The sequence below is a fragment of the Salmo salar genome, chromosome ssa07, assembly GCF_905237065.1.
Source record: "Salmo salar chromosome ssa07, Ssal_v3.1, whole genome shotgun sequence".
Taxonomy (NCBI): domain Eukaryota; kingdom Metazoa; phylum Chordata; class Actinopteri; order Salmoniformes; family Salmonidae; genus Salmo; species Salmo salar.
Genome location: NC_059448.1, coordinates 41,027,087 through 41,054,639, shown reverse-complemented (window position 1 = coordinate 41,054,639; position 27,553 = coordinate 41,027,087). Strand labels below are relative to the sequence as shown.

Sequence of the window (27,553 nt, the reverse complement as noted above, 5' to 3'; positions counted from 1 at the left end):
TCTAAACTACTCTGGACTACTCTTGGACTGGGTGTTAGGAGCTGTCCGATACTGGGAGTTAGGGGCTCTCCAGAGCTCCTATCATCCTAGTACAGGCTGGGCAACAGCAGCATGGGACACTGCATGGGCCTGCGGATTGGGTACAGTATGTTATGTTATGGACCCTTCACTACGCTGTCAATGGGCTGGGTGAGAGTGATGAATCTGTTCATTTGCTTTGTAGTCACTGGATGCATGATTGCCATGGTTTCAGAAGTATTTGTGGCTAGTGACCATTTTATTGTTGACTTTAGGGTAGATGGATGGGGGGGGGGGGGGGGTGTTGCTTTACGTGTCTGTCTGTGTAAATATGTGTGTAATTTACGTGGGTCCGTCCGTGCAGGGTTCAGGAGCAGGAGAATCAGAAGCGGCAGCTGCGTGAAGAGTTGGACCAGCTAAATACCCCGGGGGACAGCAGGGAGGCCAGCTGCCAGACCCCCGACGAGGACCCACAGGTAGGAGGGAGAGGGAGGGATACAGAGATGGAGGGAGGGACGAGGTAGACAGGACAGCAGTGAGGCTAGCTGCCAGACCCCCGACGAGGACCCACAGGTAGGAGGGAGAGGGAGGGATACAGAGATGGAGGGAGGGACGAGGTAGACAGGACAGCAGTGAGGCTAGCTGCCAGACCCCCGACGAGGACCCACAGGTAGGAGGGAGAGGGAGGGATACAGAGATGGAGGGAGGGACGAGGTAGACAGGACAGCAGTGAGGCTAGCTGCCAGACCCCCGACGAGGACCCACAGGTAGGAGGGAGAGGGAGGGATACAGAGATGGAGGGAGGGACGAGGTAGACAGGACAGCAGTGAGGCTAGCTGCCAGACCCCCGACGAGGACCCACAGGTAGGAGGGAGAGGGAGGGATACAGAGATGGAGGGAGGGACGAGGTAGACAGGACAGCAGTGAGGCTAGCTGTGAAACACCTGACCCTGATGATCCACAGGTAGGACAAATTGAGGGATGGGGAGACGTGAGGGAAGAGGTGGTGTCCCCTGTGCGCCACAGATGGCATGTAGCTTTTGAATGTCTAGAATATCTTGTTGTAGGAAGAAAGGAAAAGGTCAGCGTTTCACTCCACTTGTATGGGAGAAAGATGTCGGGTATAGTGGATATTGGGCTACTGTTAGGACACGGGCATTGAGAGCCATGGAACATAGCAGAGAACAGAACTCTAATTCAGATGGTGAATAGTTGTGTAACTTTGGAGTATGTTTTCCATCCAGATGGAGAGGCTGTTTAATAGAGATGCTAAAGGATGGAGTGGGAGGCTGTGTGGACACTTTGCACACTTTCTGATCAGGAAAGAATATTCTGTGTTCATCTCTGTCCTATTCTGTGATGTTATTTTGGGAGTGCCTTTATTGTCTATTATCGCCCATAGGCACAGGTCTAAGATCAGTTTACCATCTTCCCAAACTTAACTATTAGGGAGGAGAAACTCAACTAATCTTTGATCAGCATTCAGGGAAAATGTCACTTCATCGTACTCCATGTTTGATTTGCTGTTAAACTCTGAAACATCACATTAGCACATTGAACAGGCTCCATTCTATGTATATGTCTATCATTTATTTAAATAGGGACAGATGCAATTAAAACATTGACACATTGAATTAACAAGTTAACTTTATCGTACTGTTTGTTTTGCTCCTGATGTGATCTGAGGTTCAATTCTATTCAATCGGTTTTGTATTCTTGAACCTTTTTAGACAGTTTTTCCTGCACTGCCGTGCTTCTACGTGCTCTTTAGTGTCTAGGCAGAGTTACTGGAAAACCTCTGACAACTTCTGATGTGAAAAATGCTTTAGAAATAGATTGGATTGATTGACCTTACATCAATTCCCTGAGCAGGTTTTAATTCAGCTTATTTACTTTGTCAGGCTGGGGAGGACCTGGACTGGGACGAGGAGTTTGTCCTCCAAGACTTCCTGAAGAACGAGGGGGTGGAGACGTACAGGGACTTCAAGAGTCAGGAGACTGGCCCGACGGACGGGAGGACGGACGAGGACAGACTGATGGAGAGAGGGGATCAGCCTGGAGAGGGGGAGGAGGGGGAGGTGGGGGAGAGGTGGACCGTGGTGGGGGGAGAGGGACAGGAGGGGGGACTAAGGGGGATCTCCCTTCTCTCTCCTCTCTCGGAAAAAAGTGAACCCGACCAGACGGAGGGAGAGGATCTGAGAGGTGAGTAGGATTCCACAGATTAGTAATGATGATGATATCCTATTATAACTCCATATTGGGCTGTATTTTAGTGAGTTTACAGGAGTTCCTGTAAGGTCTTTCTCTATGGTTCTGGGCTAGTGAGTCTGTCAAAAGCCTGTGTGGATTACCCCTGTAATCCCTGGAGTCACAGAGCACTCAGCCACCCTTGAAGAATCCGGCCCAGACACCCACCCAGCCCTCTGGGGTTTGTGGCAAGGACAGCCATAGATGGCCAGGGTCTCCAGCTAGGGACCTGTGTGTGTGTCCTGGTTAAAAGCCCCTAGACGGCCCAGCCTTGTGTGTGTGTGTGTGTGTGTGTGTGTAGCTGTTTGCTGGCAAGTCTTCCAGGCCCCAGCCTTCTATGGCCAGGTGTTAAAGTCATCCAAACCTAGTGGAAGTGTTCAGTAATCCCCAGTGGTCTCTCTGCATCACTGGCTGCCAGAACCCAAAGAATGTGGTTATTACTGCCTCGAAACCCACTCTAACACAGACAGGGAGTTTATTGGTCTAATATTATGGTCTAAGATGGTAGTGGGTGGGGCTTAGTTTGACCAGTGACCCCAGCTGAATATCACGGAGATGATTTTTCAACTTTAACTAATTAGCTTTTCTTCTTCCTTCCTGTCTCTCTCTCCCCCTCCCTCCCTCTCTCTACCCCCCTCTCTGCCTTTTTCTCTCAGAAACCACAGCATCAACAGACTGTTCACCCTCTGGTCACTGTCTATCCCCACAGGTAGATGGCAGTCTTTAAAACGTATTACTGTGTATGTACTCTTACTGTGTCAGTGTGCTTTAAGCTTTTCTCTGGATTAGTTTGGTGGTTATCCACTCCAGACTTAAAAGACTGAACTATAGAACCATATCAAAAAAGGCACGTTTTGGGGGGGTTGCCCTCGTCATGCGTTTTGCGAAAGGAACACAGCTCTGTCGCTGTTAAGATTTGACTGGTGGTTGTTAGTCATATAAAATAATGGGTGTTCATTTGAGTACAACCCCACCTTGGAACATTGCTTTGAATGGGGATGTTCCTTCTAGTATGTAGATGTACGTAGTCGTCGGAGTGCATGTGACCGTATGTGGTGATGATGATGGCAGTTTTAAGAGGCCACTTCTTCCTTTGGTGCTGGTGGGCAGGAAAAGGGGAAACGGTCCTAGGCCCCATTCAAATACTTTGAACATGCATCCTTCCCGCACCTCTTCCTTGAATGAATCACTTATCTATCCTGGTCACTTTTGTGTAGCTTTTACCAGTCCTGTCATGTCTGATCAGTGACCACTCCAAGGAAGGAACACAGGAAGGAAGCATTTTAAGAGTATTGGAACAGGAGCAGAAGTGTTAACCACACCTCTGTGAATAGACAACAGGACATGTACCAATCTAGGCTGGAACACACTCTTTCCTTCCATCTTCCTCTCTCATACTTTTTACTTTCCTCCCACTTGACATAACTCATACAACCTTGCTTTTATTTGACTACCAAATGGACTTATTTGCTCATGTCATTAGTTCTAGATAGACAAAACAGAATGGCTCATCTTCTGAAGTCAAGCTTTCTTACTTAATCGGATCGATAGGGAATGGACGGTGACTCACACTGACACAGAGGTGATATGAGGTTGTTTTTCTATGGTTTGTTGTTGGGTAAGCAAAGGCATCGTTGCTTGCCAGTCTATCGCTGCATCCTTTCACATTAACTGAATGGACAGGTGGCTGTTATGTATTGATGCTCGTCTGTTTATCATATTCATACTCTTTCTTTTTTTTATTATTATCTGTATGTGTTGTGCCTCAGGGTGCCAAACTACCAGAATGCTTTGGGCCTGAGGACACCCACCAGCAGGCTGTTGACACCGAGGAGCATCCACTCCCTCCCTCCCACTCTTCTCTATTGGGTAAGACCAACTCTGTCCCCATAACTCTCTCTCTTCTTCCCCTCTGATCAGTCTTTCTCTCTCTGCACCATGCAATCCCTGACTCACTCTAGCCTGCAACTACAGCAAATTAGTATTACTCTTCATGCATTCAGTTGGATGGCCCTCTCCAATGCCATTTCACTTATGACTCCTACTCATCCTTTTGTCCAGATACAATGAGCCCTGACACCATAGTGCCTCTTCTTCAAGACACACCTCAGCCTGGCTCACCAGAACACGACAGGACTGTCACTGCTGGGAACAGTCCACCCCCCAGGCTGGCTGAGAAGGTATCTCCCAGCTGCACTTACCCTGTGATGGATGAGACCATTTTACTGACTGGAAGGTGAGAACAGAGCTCTCAGTGGCTTTTACTGTACAGTTGTAGTTTCGGTGTATGTGAGTGCACTGTAGCACGCTTCTCTTCCTCTGGACACATTTGCCAGTCAAATTAGTGTTTTCCAAGCTGTGAGGATGGAAATGTTGGCTGTGTAATTGGGCCCCTTTAGCGATACTTTGCATACCCACGATGCACCTGTAATCGGGGCTGGGGCATAGGTTGGTGCAGTCACAGTCAGTGACCCCAGCTGCTTCCTACTATCTGAGAGAGATAAACACCCACCAAAACATTTATAATTTCTCTGGTTGGGCTCCAAGCGACCCTGATACACTGACCTTTCACCTTTTCTCTCTGGGTCAGCCCCCAGCAGACAGATGGCAGTGAAAGAGGAAAAGGAGAGGACAACATCACCTCAACCAATATGAGTGACGCGCAGGTCAGTACAATATACAGGAAGTATTTTACTGATGGCACAATGATGGGAAAACTAACTTCCTTCATTGACAGTCACAGCCACTGTGACACCATCTCTCTCCTCTTGACTTCCCCTTTTCTATCGCTCGCTCTTTCCCTCTCTGTGTCTTTTACTCTCTCTGTTCATTCTCTTCCTGGTTGGGCTGAGTGGTGCTGTGTTGTGGATGGGATGGAGGGGTATGGACAGGGGCTGGTTGGCTGAGGGCTGTGCCCAGAGAGGAGGGGGTTAGGGTGGAGGAGGACCATGGTCCCTAACTCCTGTGTGAGTATTCTGCCCCAATTGCTTCACTGCACCACTGCACTGTACACTTTGCCAAGGGAGGCAAGTATGGCTTATTTGGTTCCTAGCTCCAGATTGTGCACATATGTTATGTCTGTGTAATAATGAAGTCTTTATGTTTACGTGTATACCATTGTGTAGTCTACTGTAAACCTTTCTCTATATTTTCTGAGCCGGTTTGTGTTTGGTTATTTCAGTCTTGTTACAGGGGCTAGCTGTGATTCAATCCACAGAGACAGACATGCTATTTCTGTTATTCCAGTCTCCTGCTCTGTGTAGGCACAGCGGAGTGGCACTCCTGTGAGAAATGTTTCCAGGGGGAGCGAACAAATGCCTTCTAATCGAGTTGAGAGTGCAAGTTTCTTCTGTCTGTGGCGAGGATTAGCAAGCAGTTATAGCTGGATCTGTCTGTCAGTTTGGTAGACTGGAGAGCAGGTAGCCTAGCGGTTAGAGCTGGATCTGTCTGTCAGTTTGGTAGACTGGAGAGCAGGTAGCCTAGCGGTTAGAGCTGGATCTGTCTGTCAGTTTGGTAGACTGGAGAGTAGTGAGAGAGCAGGTAGCCTAGCGGTTAGAGCTGGATCTGTCTGTCAGTTTGGTAGACTGGAGAGTAGTGAGAGAGCAGGTAGCCTAGCGGTTAGAGCTGGATCTGTCTGTCAGTTTGGTAGACTGGAGAGTAGTGAGAGAGCAGGTAGCCTAGCGGTTAGAGCTGGATCTGTCTGTCAGTTTGGTAAACTGGAGAGCAGGTAGCCTAGCGGTTAGAGCGTTGGGCCAGGAGGTGAAAAATCTGTCTGTGCCCTTGAGCAAGGCAGTAAACCCTAATTGCTCAAGGGTAGCCAATGATGCCTGACCTTGACCCAACTCTCTGAGTGTGTCTTGGGGAGAAAAACACAGGAGAAATAAGCACCCACCCATTATTATTATTATTATTATTATGTATCTCTTTGTAGGCCAGTAATCAACAGTTTGACTTATGTGAGTTTTTAAAACCCAATTAACAACGATAACCAGGATCCCAGGACTGTCTCACTCTTCACATTTCCAGAAAACAAAATATGACAAAACCCAGGACATTACAATATTTTCCCCCAATGTCGCACTAACGCAATTCCACAAAATATACATGTGCAGCAGCAGATTGGCTTCCGTGCAATTTTTTTTTTGCCAAACATATTTACTAAACACAAAGTCGCCATCAATTCAAATCACGCACATAATTGACACTGCCGGACTGCACACAGAGAACGGAATGCAGTTTAAGTTATCATCAGTTTCATTATTAAAGCACGTCTCATGAGTGTCAAAATACCGTTTTAAAATTTCCCAGGCTTCTCTGCGCTGTCTCCTATTGCTGCCCATATGAGAGCTTCGGTAGAGAATGTGTGATCAGCAAATGGTATGAGAGTAGATATGGGATTTTTTTGATTTTTAACAATTGGTTCCCGTTAAGATACCTTACAATTTCCTCTCTTAATTTCTCTGTTATTCATGAGCTGACCTGCTATCTGTATAATCATCAACTCGATTTAGCCAAATAGGAGATATTATGCCATTCGTTGGAGGTTATCTACCAAGCTTAGCAACTTTGGTCATTTTACTTTTGTTTGACTGCCGTTAAAGTCTGTATGATTCGAAAACTCAGGAGTGCGCTCTGTGTTGACATTGCATAGGCCTCGCCTACTGCTGAAATATGCTGAATTAATTGAGGAACATAACGCTCAGAATGTATGAGCGGCCTGTTTCGCAATTCACAAAAATGTAATTGGCAAACCAAGTTACTCTATCATTACTAAATATCAATTTCACTTGGTGTGAAATCTTTACATAGGCTAGTGGCGCAATGACTATCACTGGCTTAGTATCTTGGCTTTAAATGGGCACAACTGATTTTTGCTGTATTTCCTGGGACTCTCGGGTTAAATATGCATTATTTCCGGCACTGAAACTTGGTTGAACACACTTTAAAACTTTATAATCCCTTTATGAACACTTCATGACACATAGTAACATCAGCTTTGGCAGTTATTCAGTGGCAGGAAACGAAGACTGGTGTTATTTGTCCAAATCTGCTTGACTTCAACACCGTATTTGCTTAAGCAATGTCATGGACCGGTTGTTGCATGAATAAATGCAACAGTCTTTGATTGTCCTGTGTCCTCCCTTCTGAATAACCGTTTTGTTTATAAACATGGGTTGTGTAGAGTTTAAAAGCTTCATAGATAATACATACAATCCAGATCCCTTTTATCTGTTTTTGCAGTGAGATTTGAGGTTGGTTTTATAGTGTCATTCTCCTCTTGATTGTTATGCACAGTTCCATTTACCTTTTAACCAATCAGCATTCAAGATTAGACCCACCAGTTGTATAATAGCCCTGCGCTCAAGTGTCCAGCTTTATATAGTCAGTGACTTCCACTCTTACGTAGCTGAAGTGTGTGTGCTGTATTCCACCGCCCCCACTACTTACTGCCCTGCCAGTGTAAATGCGTTGTCCACACTTACTCTGTCCAACACTCATACTCGCAGCCCCCGACACACACACACACACACACCGCACACTCCGCTGCAGGGCACTCCACCAACCAGCACATTATGTAAGAAATGAGCATTCTCCATTCCACCTTTGTATATTCACTGTACAGAGCAGAGATAACATTCTGATGCCATGGGACAGGTACGGTATGCAATTGTGCGCGTGTTTCTCTTTTTAATCGTTAACTTCCTCTGACAAATGGTGCTGAAAGTATGTTACAAGGCCACCTGCATTTATCTCTCACCTCTCTCGCTCTTTCTCAGAAGCTAACCCAGGACCAGCTGGCTGAGAGAGTGCTAGCAGAGGACAGGTGAGTGTGTGTGTGTGTGTGTGTGTGTACATGGTTGTGTCCTAGTTACATGATGGAAGTGGTGTACTTTCCTCCGACATATGCTGTCTGTGTGCTGAGATGTATTTTCTGTTAGGAGGTTAATGTTGGCTTTGTTTGGAATTGTTTAGAACATTACTCTTGCTTTTGGTTGTGATAGAGGCACACGGTAGTGATAAAGGCAAGATGTGCAATTGTTTTGGCATGGTGGAATTGCTGCAGCGCTCTCGTGTGTGTGTTCCAGTACCAGCCTGTTACCAGTACTAGAGGAGGAGGAGGAGGGCATACAGGAGTCAGTGGTGCAGGTGCCTACAGTGGAAGTGGACTTGGCAGGTAGGAGGAAATAGAAGAGCTATGGCCTCCTGCCAACATTGTGTGTGAGGGAGATTGTGTGTGTGTAACACTCCTTTCACTGTCTCTACAGGGACAGTCAGTCTGGCAGAGGATGGAGGCTCTCAGACCATGGATGGACTGAATGTTGCGCCCACTGACCCATCACAGGGTCCAAGGGATGCTACGACGCCTGACCACTCAGGAGCCAAAATTGACTCCCTGGTTCTCAGGAGCAAGTTCAAGAAGGAACTGGTGAGCTGTCTATTTAATGATATATGGCTCCCTGTCTCAAATGGCACCCTAATCCCTAGTGCACTACAAGGGGTTCTGATCAAAAGTAGTGCACAAATCATTTGAGATGAGAGCTCTGTGATAGTGAGAACATTGCATAAATAGTATCATGACCTTGTGACTTATTGAGAAAATGTTGTCTTTCCTGCCTTGTGTGGGAGTGAACATTCTTTCACTTTAGTCGGCTCTGCTTATCTACACAGGGAAGCACTTCACAGCGCTCTGGCTGTATGATGGTCCTACAGTATACCTAGCTAGATCTGTACAATGTGACATTGGTTCCTGGATACAGTCTGTTAGAATCGTGTGTGTCTGAGGCGGAGGATAGCAGCGAGACCGGGAAGAGTGTGTGTGTGTGTGTGTGTGTACGGAGTGTGTAACGTTCACCACAATCATCCAGGAGCTGTCTCACAGTATGGATGTCATCGAGGAAGGGAAGGTACGAGAGGACCTGAGTGAAACCAGTGTTACCACAGAGAAGGATGGTGAGTTAACACCAGATACCTCACCTGAGAATGTTCCTAATATTTTGATGATAGTATAAGTCTAATTACTGACTGAAGTCAAAATTCAATTGTCACATTGTGTGGTCGATTATAGTTTTTTTAATCTATCTCTTTCTATTGTAAAAGAGAGATCAATAGCAAGACCAATGTTTCGATATTTTAAACCATGAACCTCTTTCTCTCGCTCTCTCTGTGTTTCTGTGTCTCATACCAGTTGAAACCTCTGTTGTTTCTGAGGACTCAACCGTCGGCGACAGAAGCAGGTAGGCAACTCAACAATACAGTACAATACCTCATATTTTAGAGATGCATTGCAAGATGATAATATAAATGCTCTCAGGTACTGTGACACTCATAGCTGTTTTCTAGTGACAGATACTGTGATACTCACTCTGTTTTCCTCATTGCAGCCTGTCCCCTAACGACAAGGAGATTGAGGTAGTGGTAAGCTTTCCAACATTTTCTTTCTCTTGATTATCTCTCTGGATGTACCATCATAGAGCTAAGGCTGTGTTGTCTATCTGTCAAGACGGAATTCCAGCGCCTGTCCCTGGGCTTTAAGTGTGACCTGTTCACCCTGGAGAAGAGGCTGAGGCTGGAGGAGAGGTCACGGGACCTGGCCGAGGAGAACGTCCGGAGGGAGGTGTCCAGTTGCCAGGGACTACTACAGGCAAGAGGTTTAAGAGAGGGAGGGACTGGGGAGAAGGGAGAGGTTGAAGAGGGAGACAAAGGAGCGAGGTGTCCAAATGTAGCTGTCAGGACCTGCTACAGGTGAGAGGGGTATACAATTTCCTTTTTTACCTTCCTCGTGTCTGCTCTTCCCAGGCCCTGGCCCCTCTGTGTGAGGATGATAACCAGTCTATGGAGATCATCCAGAGACTTCAGAAGAACCTGGACATCCTCATCCAGTCCATGACCAGAGTGTCCAGTCGCTCAGAGATGCTGGGCGCCATACACCAGGTACAGTACAATTTAATTGCGTGATTTGTCCCCCTCTCTCCCCTCTTTTTAAGGAGAGTCATCTAGGTAGACGGTGTAGGTCGGCGTCTGTGTGATGTCTCTCTCTCCCCCTCCAGGAGTCTCGTACAGGCAAGGCAGTAGAGATAATGATCCAGCATGTAGAGAACCTGAGGAGGATGTACACTAAGGAACATGCTGAGCTCACTGAGCTGAGAGAGAACATGCTGCAGAACGAGAGGTCCTTCGGATCCCACTCTGGAGGAACACACTCCGGTGAGGAACACACACACACACACACACACACACACACACACACACACACACCTCCATCTTATGTTTCTTTCTAATACTGAATATGTTTCCTTCAGATGATTTCAGAGGCAAGAAACAATCTGGATCAACGTACTATAAGGTAGGTCAGTTTAGGTTCAGTGTATATGATGTGCTGCTGTTTTAGTCACTGTCTGTGCATCTGTACAATGTCTTGTATTGTTACCCTATTCCTCCTTTCCTCAGGCATCAGCCCGACGGGTCAGCATAGCAGCTATCCCCCGATCCGGTGGGGGAGGGGGGACCCATGCACTATGACAGGCCCAATAAGGAACAGGACACCACAGAGACGGAGGTGGAGAGACTCACCCGCAGATCTCCCTGGTAGGTAGACTACAGCACTGTGTGGGGGAAATAGGGAGTGGTTGAAGAATATTTAAACGCACCCTGTGATCCTGTTTTGCAAAACAAACACCATCCGGATTTCTGAGGAAGACATTTCCATCTTAGGGGCCTTTTGTTAAAACATGACTTGCGGGCTGTGTAGTCTGTGTTCGGTGTAGTGTGGACTGTGACGTGTGGATTGTGTATGTATGTGGCACGGTTACAGGAATGTGACAGGGAAGAGCACGGGGCGTCCTCCGCTAAAGCGCTTTGTTAGCTCCGGGGCTTGGGTTGAGACTGACGAGCCCTCACTCGTGATGCTGATGAAGGGGTAAGTGCTGATATCAGCTGTGTGTCAGAAGCACACGCGCGTGTCGCACTTGACCTCAACCTGAAAACAAACATTCTGCATGATGTGCCCATTTAATTTGCCCAACCATGTACTGTATGTATGTAACAAGTCTGTAGTTATACGTAGTCAGCAGGAGAACAACCTACGTACATAACAAGAGCATGTGGAACATTGATTGCAGAGTATCTGTGTGCTTTTGTGTGCATGCCCTGAGCAGGTATGTATCAAAATGTGTGTGTTGTGTTAAACAAGTGTGTGTGTGAGACATGCATTAGAGTGTCTATGTGTGTATGTGAACCGTGCATGCCCACACTGTCCCACAGGCCTGCCTACGACACAGACTCCCCTTCAGATGAGGAGAGGAGGGAAGTGCCCGTTCAGAGGAAGTCCAGTCTCACTGAGCTGGGCAACAAAATCACCGCCCTGATTATGCCCAACAAGACGTTAGTAGTGAACCAACCACTAGTGTTTCGCTTCTCTGCTGCTCCTGAGGCTTATATACTTTTCACACCATCGTGCCCACTTGAATCATACTGTACTGTGCTGGCTCAGATAAGTTTTTTTTTTGCCAACTACCGTGGATGCGTAACGAGGCCAGAGCAGTACAGCTCAGCTTAGCTCAGTAGTGTGAAAAGGGTTCTAGATGCTGTAGCCTGGATTCCTGTCTGTTTTCTGCTTCAGCCAACTGCTTGACAAATGTAAAGCAGTTGGTTAAATCATAAGCCCATCTGGCTTCCAGGCTGTGCTGCTTTAGGTCCAGGGAGCAGACTCTGGTCCAGATTGACTGAGCAGAAAGACTGGTGTAAACAATATACCTGGTCTAGAGCGAATGCTTTGTGAATCTGGCCCTTGGTCTCTGAGCCCGGGCAGTCTCTGGATGTGTGGTTGTGGTGAGGGTCTCGGTTCAGTGTTTCTGCTTCAAACGAACTCTCCTGCAGCTCTAATCTCTTCCATCCATTCCCATCAGGAGAACTGGTGTGTGTGCGCGTGCGTGCCCTGGAGAGTGTATGTGAGACATGCATTGCCTCGCCGCTCAACATGCTGCAGTGCTTTAGTGCTGTTTTTCTATTGTCTGTGTACCAGGTGTGTGCTACATAGAGCGCTTTAAAAGTGGTGGTCAGTCCACGCTGCTAACGCCATCCTAAATTAGCCTAGGCACCAGTCTGTTTCTGCATCGCTACATCACTGCTTTGGGAATACGGACAGACGACCAGCTGGCTAAAGCAGACTGACTGTCTCATCCAGACATCAACTTCGCTTCACCTAACCCAGGCTAAATCTTATTTTGGCATCCATTCTAAATCTCTTTCCTTCTCTCTCTCCAGTCCCATTCTGGCAGAGCAGGCTGCAGCAGCCCCGGGTTCAGGCTACTCCTCCCAGCCTGCGTCTGCAGCCAGTGGGTCCCGGGGACTGTGGCTGTGGCTGGCCCTAGTAGTGGTCCTAGCAGGCCTCCTGGCCCTCCTAGCCAGCCTGGTGCTGCAGCCAGCCGTGGACGCAGCGCCCGTGGGGACAGGGGACTCCTGGGTGACCATCCAGCAGCTCCTGTGGCCCTACACAGGGCTGAGGCACAACGGACAGCCACCGGTTTAGAGGGGCTGTGGCCCCAACAGACAGAGATGGACGGGCAGGCATCTGGCTGTGGTCAACCCCTGGAAGGTCTTCTGTAACTTGAACCATCACGTGTGTTAGACTAGTTAGTGTGTGAAGAAAGAGCACTTGAAGACCGACGCAGTCGGTGTGTTGGTACTGGAGTTTCTGAACACTGACTTCCAATTTGCTATTGGTGCCCGGAGACATTCTGCCACACAGTTACGGAAGGGAGATGGTAATGTTATTGGCCGTTGTATATGTGGGCACAATGTTGTCCAATCAAGTCAAGGATGACACCAGCGTTGGGCTGTCCAATCATGTAATGGACTTCAGCGCATGCTATCCAATTACGTCACACCTTTTTGAGCGTTTGTTGGTCCATCAACATGCTTGCTCATGGACTGTGGATTTAGCAGTTTTTGCTTTTTAAAACACATTTCATAGTAGACTTCTGAATCTATGGCATTTGCGGTTGCCTGAAGAGGCCACCATTAAGAATTATTTAGCATTCATTTGTTGTAGGTGAAATAGTTGTTTTTTATTACATTTATGAACCTTGGTAATACACTGCCATTTTTATGTTTAATTTATCGTTTGACAGCATTACACTGTGTGGGGATATGAATATCTATTATACTGCATCTGTTTTTGTTTATAACCAGCGTTTTGTTACAAACTCAAACAAATGGTTTTTACTCTACTTCTTTAAGTGCTCACTTATGAAATTAATCCACTTTTGTATGTTCCAAAGAGGGGGAGTCAAACTTTACACAATAAAGGAACTTTATTCTACACAAATAAGCTTTGTGGTTTTACATGAGGGTCCATCTGTTGTAAGGGTTAAAGTTCACAGTGAGCAGTCTGTCATACCCACGGTGTTCTGCACAGAGTAGGTTGAAGTTGCCTCTAACCTCTGATACAAGATCAGATAAATATATATTCCCCCTACTGATTAAAGTTATGATTGGGAATAGTCAAATCTGATCCTAGATCTGTGGTTGTTGCCTACTCCTACATAGAGCTTGGGGGTCTAGTATCTACTGTAGTCAGGAGTATGTGAGAGGCCGTGTGGCACACAGCAGTCTGCACGGCATCGACGAACAGGTGGTGAGAGCGTCGCACCTGTCCGGCGCGGGACATGCGGTCTCGGAGCATGTGCAGGAAGGTAGAGTGGAACTTGCTGCCGGGGTCCAGCTCTGGAGAGAATGCCTCCCTGTGTTCCTTGCTCCTCAGCCACCTCCGAGCCCCCAGTAGGTACACGCACCACAAGTCCTCTCGGACTGGGTCTAGGTGCTCACACACCTGGGAGAGAGGTTAATCCTATTGCACACATACGACACACACACCACGACGACACTGGGATGGCTGCTAGATGCTCACATACTTTGGAGAGAAGGTGCCAATAGTACGGTAAATATCCTGTCCATCTGCATGGACAAAGTACTATGCAGGTGCAGGGTAATGTCAGTATCAGAGGTGAATCTCAATCAAATCTAGTTGTCCAGTCAACCAGCTCAATGTTTCCCCTATATGCACTGGAGCTCTTTCCTTGTTCCTGATTCTGAAGCTACTTCTGTTACTATCTGGGAAGGTCCTCTATCCAAGGACTCTTCCTCATTCTGTGTGTGTGTGACAGAGGATGTGTTTGTGTTTAAGCAGTGTGTGTGTGTGTGTGTGTGTGTGTGTGTGTGTGTGTGTGTGTACCTGCAGCACCAGATGCTCCTGGCCACACTGTGTTCCACTGGCTCCAGGAGAAGGCAGAGGAGAGCAGCGCCATCTGTTCATACACCGCGTGTTCTATCAGAGGGTCCTGGAGAAAAGGTTAATGTTATGACACAAGCTTTTCAACTCGACACCATTTAAGCCTAACAGGATTTTCAGTTCCAAGAGTTGATTTGTTGCACATTTTTTTTGACAGAGGGTCTTACAAGGGAGAAGAATACTGCATGAGACGTTTCACACTCCAATCTAGCAATCCGCTGTAGGTTTCCCATGAGTTGCTAATATGTTTTTGTTGCAAAAAGCTATACAGGTTCAACGGTGTTACAAGCAACATGAATTGTGTGCCCACATTGCTTTGTGTAACATTCATCATCTAATCCACAGTATGCAGGTTGATGGCACTCACCTTTGCATTTACGCTGACACATTTGTCAGAGTATTGGTTGACGAAGATGTGACCCCGGCGCTGACCATGGCTTTCTGCAGTCCAGAAGGACTCATCCACTGGCCCAGGATGTGGTTCAGTCCTCTCTCCTGGTCTGACTGGAGCATAAACTTGCTGCCCTGTCAGAGAGCGGAGCAAGGAGTCTGGATGTGTTATGTCATGGATTTGGGCAATGCCTAGATACAATAATAGCCTTGTTTCCTTCATTACCACTGAAAACATTGGCTCGATTTCCACAATACTGTTTCCCCTGATATGAATCACTGAGGAATGTTCATGAATAAAGTAAGCCATTTTAGACTGAGACGCACCCTGAGTTTATGGAGGAGACGGAGCATGACAGATTGTGAGTTCTTGCCGTGATGGTGAGCAGGGCAGAGACCTGGCCCAGTGGTCTGAGCTCCCAGCTGTGGAACGGCATGTTGGCATACGAGTCCTGTAGAACGAATCCATCTTGAACGAGATCTTCCGCTCTGCCTTGTCGTACGTCTCACTGATGCAGTCTGTCTTCCAGTGCTGAACTAACGCACAGCTCTGCATGATGATGGCATATTCAATGAACTGATAAACTAACCAAGTGCTCCAGGACAAGTTGTCTACAGAAATAAAGGAACTTAAATTCAACCAAGACAAAAAAGACGAGGCCGAGGACAAAGTCTACTTCTGGAGAAACCCTGACAAAAGGTCCTGCTCCTCCTCTCCATGACAGACGCAGGAGGGATGCCGCTTACTTCTATCCACCCCAGTCTGACCAACGCTCTATAACCAGCGCCTCATCCACTTCTAGTGCCATTTTTTTTTTAATCCAACGAGTGACTGGGCCGATGGAAGGGCGGAGGTGGCCGTAGGCACGCGCACCAACAAGATGTCGCACCCGACGGGGTAAGAAGAAACGACTACCAGAGGGGACCGTTCACACGGTCCCAGAACCCACGGGACTGTGTGTCTTTTAATTTATCAAGCAAGATATTGAACCCTGCCCATGTCTCCTTGCTTAATAAAGGGGTAGACAATTGGGCTAGGGGGTACAATATCACATTACACAAGGACCAGTTAGTTCAAGTTATTTTTGTATGGTAAGAAAATGTGGTGTTTTTGTTTGTAAATTTACATTTGTGAATATGAAATTTGGCCAAATTAAATGAATGACATAATGTTTCAGCTTATTTCTATCATAGGTAAAGAATCCAAGCAGTACATCTCTCCACAATAGTGTAAGATTTTCATAAATGTGTTCAATTATAAATCTACTGATGTCTTGCCACAGATTCCTTACATGAATACAATGCCAAAAAAAGATGCAACACTGTCTCTGGGTGGTCATTACAAAAGGAGCAATTTGAGTTGATGTTTTCCTTAAACTTCTTCATATAGTGGTTGACAGGATAATATTTATGAATCATTTTAAAGGAAACTTCCTTAATTTTGTTAACAAGTAGGTATGTGTGTGGCAACATCCAAACTTTTTTCTAACAGATATTATCAATAAATCCATTCCAATAAGGCATGACATAAGGTATAGATACAACATCCTGCTGAAACAAGTTTCTTATCGCTCTGTTGTTGAATGGACCAAAAGAGAAACAAATCTTTCCTACCTGATGAGTCAACAGGGTGAACAGAAGATGGGCTCTGAGGGTCAGGTCTTCCCTTTGGCTCAGTTGGTAGAGCATGGTGTTTGCAACGCCAGGGTTGTGAGTTTGATTCCCATGGTGGGCCAGTGCGGAGAAAAAAAAATGTATGAAATGTATGCATTCACTACTGTAAGTTGCTCTGGATAAGAGCGTCTGCTAAAATGTAAAAAAAATGTAAATGTCTTGACACGTTCCTGAATAATAAAGCAACATCTGAGGTAATGGCATCTAAAACAATTGCATAATCTTTAGGTGTTACTGGGACCTTGTAAAGTAAAGAATTCCTTATAACTAAGTAAAATACCCTCTGCATTTACCAGTTGGCTCACCAATAGGATATTATTTCGGAACCAATATTCTAAAAACAAATGAGTATTTTTATACAATATATCCCGATTATTCCATATATAATATCTCTGTGGAGAAAAATTATGTTTATATATTAAGGACCATGACAAGAAAAACTTTCTGCTTTTCATCAGCAGGTTCACTGGAACTTTGTCAATATTATAATTGAAAACCAACATGAAGTTAAGACATGAGGAATAAAATTCCACATAGAAGTGGGTCTTAGGAATTGTTTTATCCAATTGATCTTAAGTATTATTTAAGGTAGTAAAGTCCAGAAAATTCAGCCCACCATTCTCATAAGTGTTCATTACAACAGTTGTCCTAATGTAAGGGGTACGGTTTCTCCACAGAAAGTTGAAAAGCATCTGGTCTATCTCCTTGCTTATTTTACCGTCAAGATATAAAGATAGAGCGCCTTATGTTAGTCTAGAGATTCCTAATAACCAAGGCTGAAGGTCTCTTCCTTTTAAAGATAAGTCCCTCTGTAGCCATTGATTTAGCTTCTTCTGGGGTTTTTTAATAAGAGGGTTAAAATTGAGTAAGCCTCTAGACTGTAAGTTATTCTTTTACTGGAATACCATAATATGAAGGTGTCACACAATCTTTGACAGCCATGAGTTCACATTTATTAATGTTAAGATATAGACCAGACGCTTTGGAAAAGGATTGTATAACATTGATCAATATGGGAATTTGGTTAGCATCTTTCAGAAAAAGTGTAGTATCGTCAGCCAGCTGGCTTATAATAATTTCTTTACCAGTTATGGAAATACCTTGTACAGGACTATTAAAGAATTTGTAAGAAGTTGGGTGATTAATAAAAACAGGTACGGAGAGATAGGACAACCTTGCCTAAGTCCTCTTTTTAACTCAGATCTAGGTGAGGTGCCATATTTCAATTTGATAGAGCTGTTACCATTTCTATAGAGTCTTAATAGCCTTACAGAAGAAATCCCCAAAGCCAAGTCTCTCAAGAGAGTGGAAGAGGAATACTGTGTCAAATGCTTTATAAAAATAAAAAAATCTAAATGTAAAATTCTTTCTTTAGACTTGAGAAATTTCACTCTACAAATAACACTATCCATAAGTTAAACATTGGTGTTATTACAGATGACCAAAAATGAATCGCTAAATACTGTAGCAGTTTTTACAGAAAACTGTATAGCTCTACGTACTGTCAAGAATCCATGGGTATGTTTTTTGACTCACTGAATAATGTTCACTCTATCAGTGATATAGAATCTAACAGTGTGATGAACCCATCAAAGTTGAAGAGATTATAGTCTATCAAACATCTAAAGAACAATAAATCACCAGGTGTTGATGGAATTACATCAGAATTTTACAAATTATTTTCTGAACAAGTAGCTCCCTTCCTATTTGAAGTCTTTTTAGAGAGTATTAAAAACAATGTTCTCCCTCCGACAATGAGTCGGGGGTTAATAACACTAAGCCTAAAAAAGAAGTGCTGCTCATCGATAACTGGCGTCCAATTTGTGTTCTTAATAATGACTATAAGATATTAGCCTTACTACTTGCAAAAATAATTAAAGAAGTCCTGGATGCAATCATTGATGAAACACAGTCTCGTTTTATGAGGAACAGATATATTTCTAACAATATCAGACTAGTATTAGACATACTTGACTACTCAGACCTAATAACCGAGGATAGCTTCAAATTATTTTTAGGTTTTTATAAACTCTGATTTACCACCCCAAGATATCCCTGCACAACGTCTATTTGCGCCCCTACTGGATGGAAACTACAAGTGTAATGGCTGTGCTCAATGCAATGGCACTTATAAATGTAGATTCTTTATACACCCCCAAACAGGGAAACAGATCCCAATCAAAGGTGTTATCACGTGCTCCACTAAGGCAGTTATTTATCTTATAACTTGTCCCTGTGGTAAAAATGATGTAGGTCAAACAAAGCGCGAATTAAAAGTATGAATTTCGTAGCACCATTAGGTGCAAAAACTCGACGTACCCAGTTGCGGCCCACTTTTTGGAAGCAAACCACTTAATTTCGTCTCTACGTTATATTGGCATCGAACATGTCACCCTCCCTAGGAAAGGCCTGACCGCGATAATTTATTGTTAAAACGAGAGGCTGCCTGGATCTTTAATTTAAAGACCCTTGCTCCCTTCGGTCTCAACGTAGACTTTGATCTGAAGCCATTCATTATTGTGATTTTGCTGTTGTAAATGTTTGTAGACTTATGTAGCCAAATTGTATCTATGATCGTACACTATCCATTTATGTTTTTTGTATGCTATTTTAATATGAGAATTAACCAATGATATCAGGCCACACCCATCCATGATTACAGACACCTGTGTGTCTTTTGATCCTTGTACCCTGATGAAGACAGCTTGTCTGTCGAAACATTGGACTTTGCATCTGAGCTCCTAGGGTGTGCAGCTCTCCTTTATTTTTTCAACTGTTCCACTCTGCTAGCCAGCACCTCGCCTAAAAAGGTGTGCGTTTCTTTCGCCTCTAGATTATTCTGACCTATTGATTGACATATAATTTTAGACATCATGGCTCTCAATAATGTAGAATAGGGAATCATGTCAACTCCACTCATTTCAATGATGTTTCAATGATGACGTTTCAATGATGTTTCTAGAGACAATATCTCTCTCAACATCACTCAGTGCCTAGGTTTACCTCCACTGTATTCACATCCTAACATACCTTTGTCTGTACATTATACCTTGAAGCTATTTTATCGCCCCCAGAAACCTGCTCCTTTTACTCTCTATTCCGGACGTCATAGACGACCAATTCTCATAGCTTTTAGCCTTACCCTTATCCTACTCCTCCTCTGTTCCTCTGGTGGTGTAGAGGTGAATCCAGGCCCTGCAGTGCCTAGCTCCACTCCTATTCCCCAGGCGCTCTCTTTTGATGACTTCTGTAACCGTAATAGCCTTGGTTTCATGCATGTTAACATTAGAAGCCTCCTCCCTAAGTTTGTTTTATTCACTGCTTTAGCACACTCTGCCAACCCGGATGTCCTAGCCATGTCTGAATCCTGGCTTAGGAAGACCAACAAAAACTCTGAAATCTTCATCCCTAACTACAACATTTTCAGACAAGATAGAACGGCCAAAGTGGGCGGTGTTGCAATCTACTGCAGAGATAGCCTGCAGAGTTCTGTCCTACTATCCAGGTCTGTACCCAAACAATTTTAACTTCTACTTTTAAAAATCCACCTCTCTAAAAACAAGTCTCTCACCGTTGCCGCCTGCTATAGACCACCCTCTGCCCCCAGCTGTGCTCTGGAAAACCATATGTTTACTGATTGCCCCCCATCTATCTTCAGAGCTCGAGCTGCTAGGTGACCTAAACTGGGACATGCTTAACACCCCAGCCATCCTACAATCTAAGCTTGATGCCCTCAATCTCACACAAATTATCAATGAACCTACCAGGTACCACCCCTAAGCCGTAAACACGGGCGCCCTCATAGATATCATCCTAACCAACTTGCCCTCTAAATACACCTCTGCTGTTTTCAACCAAGATCTCAGCGATCACTGCCTCATTGCCTGCATCCGTATTGGGTCAGCGGTCAAACGACCTCCACTCATCACTGTCAAACGCTCCCTGAAACACTTCAGCGAGCAAGCCTTTCTAGTCGACCTGGTCCGGGTATCCTGGAAGGATATTGACCTCATCCCGTCAGTAGAGGATGCCTGGTTACTTTTTAAAAACGCCTTCCTCACCATCTTAAATAAGCATGCACCATTCAAGAAATTTAGAACCAGGAACAGATATAGCCCTTGGTTCTCTCCAGACCTGACTGCCCTTAACCAACACAAAAACCTCCTGTGGCGTTCTGCGTTAGCATCGAACAGCCCCCATGATATGCAACTTTTCAGGGAAGTTAGAAACCAATATACACAGGCAGTTAGAAAAGCCAAGGCTAGCCTTTTCAAGCAGAAATTTGCTTCCTGCAACACAAACTCAAAAAAGTTCAAGGACACTGTAAAGTCCATGGAGAATAAGAACACCTCCTCCCAGCTGCCCACTGCACTGAGGATAGGAAACTCTGTCACCACCGATAAATCCACTATAATTGAGAATTTCAATAAGCATTTTTCTACGGCTGGCCATGCTTTCAACCAACCACGGTAGGCTACCCCTACCGTGGTCAACAGCACTGCACCCCCCACAGCTACTCGCCCAAGCCTTCCCCATTTCTCCTTCTCCCAAATCCAGTCAGCGGATGTTCTGAAAGAGCTGCAAAATCTGGACCCCTACAAATCAGCCGGGCTAGACAATCTGGACCATTTCTTTCTAAAATGATCTGCCGAAATTGTTGCAACCCCTATTACTAGCCTGTTCAACCTCTCTTTCATGTCGTCTGAGATTCCCAAAGATTGGAAAGCAGCTGCAGTCATCCCCCTCTTCAAAGGGGGACACACTATTGACCCAAACTGCTACAGACATATATCTATCCTACCCTGCCTTTCTAAGGTCTTCGAAAGCCAAGTCAACAAACAGATTACCGACCATTTCAAATCCCACCGCACCTTCTCCGCTATGCAATCTGGTTTCAGAGCTGGTCATGGGTGCACCTCAGCCACGCTCAAGGTCCTAAACGATATCGTAACCGCCATCGATAAGAAACAATTCATTGACCTGGCCAAGGTGTTCGACTCTGTCAATCACCACATCCTCATTGGCAGACTCATTAGCCTTGGTTTCTCAAATGATTGCCTCGCCTGGTTCACCAACTACTTCTCTGATAGAGTTCAATGTGTCAAATCAGATGGCCTGTTGTCCGGGCCTCTGGCAATCTCTATGGGGGTGCCACAGGGTTCAATTCTTGGGCCAACTATTTTCTCATCATTCTCATCAATGATGTCGCTCTTGCAGCTGGTGAGTCTCTGATCCACCTCTACGCAGACGACACCATTCTGTATACTTCTGGCCCTGCATTGGACACTGTGTTAACAACCCTCCAGACGAGCTTCAATGCCATACAACTCTCCTTCCGTGGCCTCCAACTGCTCTTAAATACAAGTAAAACTAAATGCATACTCTTCAACCGATCGCTGCCTGCACCGGCCCGCCCGTCCAGCATCACTACTCTGGATTGTTCTGACTTAGAATATGTGGATAACTACAAATACCTAGGTGTCTGGTTAGACTGTAAACTCTCCTTCCAGACTCACATCAAACATCTCCAATCCAAAGTTAAATCTAGAATTGGCTTCCTATTTCGCAACAAAGCATCCTTCACTCATGCTGCCAAACATACCCTCGTAAAACTGACCATCCTACAGATCCTCGACTTCGGCGATGTCATTTACAAAATAGCCTCCAATACCCTACTCAATAAACTGGATGCAGTCTATCACAGTGCCATCCGTTTTGTCACCAAATACTACCCACCACTACGACCTGTACGCTCTCGTTGGCTGGCCCTCGCTTCATACTCGTCGCCAAACCCACTGGCTCCAGGTCATCTACAAGACCCTGCTAGGTAAAGTCCCCCCTTATCTCCGCTCACTGGTCACCATAGCAGCACCCACCTGTAGCACGCGCTCCAGCAGGTATATCTCTCTGGTCACCCCCAAAGCCAATTCCTTCTTTGGCCGTCTCTCCTTCCAGTTCTCTGCTGCCAATAACTGGAATGAACTACAAAAATCTCTGAAACTGGAAACACTTATCTCCCTCACTAGCTTTAAGCACCAGCTGTCAGAGCAGCTCACAGATTTCTGCACCTGTACATAGCCCATCTATAATTTAGCCCAAACAACTACCTCTTCCCCTACTGTATTTATTTATTTTGCTCCTTTGCACCCCATTATTTCTATTTCTACTTTGCACTTTCTTCCACTACAAATCTACCATTCCAGTGTTTTACTTGCTATATTGTATTTACTTTGCCACCATGGCCTTTTTTGCCTTTACCTCCCTTATCTCACCTCATTTGCTCACATTGTATATAGTCTTATTTTTCTACTGTATTATTGACTATGTTTGTTTTACTCCATGTATAACTCTGTGTTGTTGTATGTGTCGAACTGCTTTGCTTTATCTTGGCCAGGTCGCAATTGTAAATGAGAACTTGTTCTCAACTTGCCCACCTGGTTAAATAAAGGTGAAATAAAACAAATAAAAAAATGTATATCTGAAAGTTCTGTACTTTTTGTGTAGAGTGCCCCCCACAAGGTAGGAACTACATTCAGATCCTGGGATATGTTAAATACATGTTTTTAACAGTATCACTATCAGTCCCAGTCAATGTGGGGCCCGTCCAGTTCTCCTCCAGGTGTCTCTCACCTTCAGGGTCCCAGTGGGCAACCTGTGGGTCCTCCAGGAACAGGACAGAGTCAGGCAGGGTGACTGTGACCCCTACAGGGGGACAGGTCAGGACCCCACTGTCCTCCAGCTTCATGGAGGCAGAGCCCTGGATCTGGGACTGCTCCGTGGGGTAGGGGAACGGCTGCAACCCTGTGTCCAACAGCTGGGGGTTGGGGCGAGAGACACTTATTTTAACTTAGAGAATTAAAGGCAGAAGTGGTTCTTAATTTCCTCAAGGTTATCTAGTCCCCTTGATTAATGCATCATAACAACTGCAAAGAGTAGTTTACACATTCAGTAACCCACAGAAGGGGTGCCCAGTGAAAGTACATGGAGTACATTACACTGAGCGGTAGGAAGGGAAACTGCTGTCAGAAAGGGCACTTTCTGAACATAAATATACAATTTCAACGAGTTCAGTGAGTTACAGTTCATAAGGAAATCAGTCAATTGAATGATTGGTCTTTCATAAGGAAATCAGTCAATTGAATGATTGGTCTGCGGTTGTGAGGCCGGTTGGACGTACTGGCAAATTCCCTAAAACAACGTTGGATGCGGCTTATGGTAAAGAAATTAACATTCAATTCTCTGCCAACAGCTCTGGTGGACATTCCTGTAGTCAATGCCAATTGCATGCTCCCTCAACTTGAGACATCTGTGGCATTGTGTTGTGTGACAAAACTGCACATTTTAGAGTGGCCTTTTATTATCCCCAGCACAAAGTGCACCTGTGTAATGATCATGCTGTTTATTCAGCTTCTTGATATGCCACATCTGTCAGGTGGATGGATTATCTTGGCAAAGGAGAAATGCTCACTAACAGGGATGTAAACAAATTTGTGCAAAACATTTGAAAGAAATAATCTTTGTGCGTATGGAACATTTCTGGGATCTTTTATTTCAGCTCATGAAACATGGGACCAACACTTTACATGTTGCTTTTATATTTTTGTTCAGCATAGGTGCTGTACTTGGTGGTTCTGGTTCACCTCTCTCATCTCCCATCCGTTGAGTTGTTGGGACTGTGGCGGCAGACGGAACACATCGCAGTAGAAGACTCCTCCCAGGGGTGTGTACTGCTGCAGGTCAACCACCTGACCCTCATAGCTGTCAATCACTGGGTCCATCGGGGTAGGGGAGGAGTCTCCCTCACCTGGACAGGACACACGTACAGGTGAACATGGGAATCACAATATTGAATGAAAGGGGCTGGTTAATTCTCAAGCAGTGTTTATAGTAACATGGCTAGGGTTGCAAAATTCTGGTAACATTCCTAAAATTCCATTTTTGCCAGAAATCTTGTTTGGAGAACTCCCAGATTCCAGGAATGTTGCAACCCTAAACATGACAGTAAAAATAATCCAAACAGAACAGTGAAATATATAATGGGAATGTTATTTGCCTACTTTGTCCTCTGAGCCAGTTGTAGTCTCTCACCTGAGTCATGTCCGACTAGCATGGTATCTGACTCCCTTTCTCCTCCAGCTTCTGTTGCACATCCTCCAGCTGCTTCTGACCACGCCTCCTCTCCTCCTCCTCCATAGACATCACACTCACCGCACTCTGACACAAACACATGCACACGCACACACACAGACGTTAGCCTATGTCACTTTTAAACACCTTTCCATTAATCCTATGACTTTTGTTTCCAGCTTACCTTCCTGCCTTTGGACCCTCTGACAGACTGCACCTCTTCCTCTGCACCTCCCTGCTGTGTGCTCCCTCTCCTGTCACCGTCTCCCCCCGCGGGGGTCGCTCCCTCCAGAAGGGGGCTCCTCACTGGCCCCCAGGCCCAGAGACATCCTGCTGGGGGTCTGGCTTTTCAGGTTGGCCAGGTGAGACAAGTGGTTGTGGTGGGTGTGGAGGATTCTCACAGCGATATCACTGACAGCCAGCTGTTTGGGCAGCTTAAAGCCCAGCCCCACCTCCTCGAACTGGAACCCTTTAAACCTGAAGAGCCACAAAGAGAGAAACACTGTCACAAATTGAAAATACTCAATTGTTCTGTTTTCACTTTATCCAACACATCCATAAGAATGGGTTTGAGTAGAAACAGACTGTTAGCAAGGAGACTAGTTAGAAATTCTCTATTTGTGTGAAGTGAATAGAGTGAAAATCAGACATACGTCTGTGACGTGCCTTGGGTTCTTGTTAAGGTTGGCCCACAGACACAGTGTGATGTTGTCATCCTGGACCACTGTCTGCATGTTCCCCGTCTCAACGTCCGAGTGAGCACTGTGGCCAGAGAGAAACACACAAACAGACATCAGCAAAACATGCTCATCTTACTTTCCAAAACAAACTGGCAGACATGTTTTCTGCATGTCTTAAACATCATCAGTAACCCTACCTTGAGTATCTCCTCAGTGCTGTGGTCATGTTTGTATTGAATGAGAGTCGATGGAGAGCTGGGTCTCCTGGTACCTCAGGGCATCAGCTGGTTCAGGCTGGTCCCTCAGCATACCCTCCAGCATACCCTCCAGCTCCTCTAGCAGCTGCAGGCGGAGATAAAGTGCAGCCGTGTTTATGTTCATCATTCATTTGGTAGAATCCTTATACAGATCAATACCGGTCTCAAATAGAAGTGCTCTTGACAGAGTCACTTTAAGTGGGCTTAAACAGGAACAAGTGTTTTCAAATGCAAAACTGAATTGAGCGTTCTTATCAGACACATACAGAATCGGTAGAACCCCCTTCTCCTGTTTCATGTCTCCATAATGTGACCCTGGTGTTTAATAGCAAACCTACCCGTAGAGCCAGGGCACACTCCTTTAGAACCGGTTTGATCTGGACTTCTGGGTCCTCCCACCACATGTTGATGAAGGTGTTGATCGCCTGCTGGACTGACGGGTCTGGACTCCCGTCACAACGCATGTACCTGTCTCACTGGGGAGAAAACAAGCAGTGTTAACTATGTCAAATAGGGCTCATCTGATTTATTTATCTACGTCTACCAAGGCCTGCCATTATGGTAGTCTCTTGGACACGGTGTCTGGTAAAACCATAACAGGACTAGCATGGCTAATATCTTCAGTAACTACACAAAAGTCAGGCCAGAGTTAGAGCTTAGAACAATCACACACCTTGGCTTTTGCTCTGGAGTCAGTCACCCACTTGGTGACTGCAATCTGGTTCTCTTCCAGTAGATGACGCACTTGATTCAGGTCGTCCTCTCTGCGAACTTTGTGCTGTCACAGAAAGCCAGCAATGATCACTCTTTTTCATTAGGACATTATGAACAGGTTTAACTTCAAGAGCCCTCTCTGTACACAAACACACTGATAACCATGAACGATAAAGGTCAGTGATGGTAATACTTTTAGCTCCAGCCTCTCTTGCTCCTCTTTCTCAGCCAGGAGTCGAGCCCCTACAGAGCAGAGGGGGAAAGGAGTCATGCATCAAACATACAGTACATGCTATTGCCCCATGAGTGTATCTATTACTGATGTATCACTGTGCATACTATTGAAGCATCTCATAATACAAATGGCAGTTCAATAACACAGATCAAATGGTACAAATGCACACACAGACAGACAACCATTAGCATATGACAGAGGTTTTGTTATGGATTGAATGATAATGAGAAATGACCATTACCCTCTTCCTTTTGTCTTCTCTCATCCTCCTCTTTCTGAAGTTGGTCCTTTTCAGCCTATCTGAGCTTGCCTCCTTTCTTTTGGGCAAACTTGAACCAAATCAACAATTCAACTTAATGAACAAATGTAATCAATTGTGATCATAGACACATTTGCAAACTACTGAATTCTTGCAAGTTGTGGGCATTACAAAAGTGAGTGTGAAGGTAAAGAACATAGCTATCTGAAGAACTTAGACTCTGAGATGCTGGGGGGAAATTGAGAACATGATATTATATTCAATTTAGCTAGCTAGCTATATCTACTAGGTCTAGCTTGTTATATCTCTCATGAATCAATATTATGCTGTTCATAACAGTAGTTAACAGAGTTACATTTGCATCCTTGGTGGCTAACAAGGAGAGAACATACAGAATAGAAAGTTAGGGGATATAGTATTTAGCTGTAGCAAGATAAGGCTGAAAGAAGCAAAAAGACAAAAACACAGACTTGCAGCAGCATCATAATTGCAGTAGCACTTGCAGTAATGAGAAAGCTGTGACTTGCTTGCAAGATAGCTAGCGTTAGCTAGATTACTTAGCTAACTCTGGTTTAGCTATGTAGCCAATTTGTTACTTGCCAGAGCAAGTACTTAAGCAACTAGCTGTATCTAGCTACTTAATATCTTAACAACCTAACCAGA

At 45.2% G+C, this 27,553-nt stretch overlaps 1 protein-coding gene and 1 pseudogene across 2 annotated transcripts in view; one reads left to right on the top strand and one right to left on the bottom strand.

Moving 5' to 3' along the window:
* LOC106609163 (inositol 1,4,5-triphosphate receptor associated 2) overlaps window positions 1–13,594 on the top strand; it is a 26,530-nt gene extending 12,936 nt beyond the window's left edge. The window contains 21 exon segments of the mRNA XM_014207646.2: window positions 383–494; window positions 1,920–2,220; window positions 2,922–2,974; window positions 4,035–4,134; window positions 4,327–4,501; window positions 4,856–4,931; window positions 8,043–8,089; window positions 8,352–8,440; window positions 8,532–8,692; window positions 9,132–9,216; window positions 9,452–9,500; window positions 9,648–9,675; window positions 9,767–9,907; window positions 10,063–10,197; window positions 10,314–10,470; window positions 10,566–10,609; window positions 10,714–10,761; window positions 10,763–10,851; window positions 11,078–11,182; window positions 11,527–11,646; window positions 12,529–13,594. Coding sequence (XP_014063121.2) covers window positions 383–494; window positions 1,920–2,220; window positions 2,922–2,974; window positions 4,035–4,134; window positions 4,327–4,501; window positions 4,856–4,931; window positions 8,043–8,089; window positions 8,352–8,440; window positions 8,532–8,692; window positions 9,132–9,216; window positions 9,452–9,500; window positions 9,648–9,675; window positions 9,767–9,907; window positions 10,063–10,197; window positions 10,314–10,470; window positions 10,566–10,609; window positions 10,714–10,761; window positions 10,763–10,851; window positions 11,078–11,182; window positions 11,527–11,646; window positions 12,529–12,793 — 2,380 coding nt within the window. The 3' untranslated portion in view covers window positions 12,794–13,594.
* Window positions 13,350–27,553, bottom strand: LOC106609183 (dynein axonemal intermediate chain 7-like; annotated as a pseudogene). The gene is made up of 13 exons (XR_006770640.1): window positions 26,873–27,553; window positions 26,356–26,639; window positions 26,021–26,158; window positions 25,623–25,767; window positions 25,399–25,507; window positions 24,930–25,222; window positions 24,707–24,832; window positions 24,259–24,422; window positions 23,249–23,432; window positions 15,268–15,481; window positions 14,922–15,079; window positions 14,498–14,603; window positions 13,350–14,095 (listed from the first exon to the last, which is right to left on the bottom strand). The product of XR_006770640.1 is annotated as a dynein axonemal intermediate chain 7-like (transcript).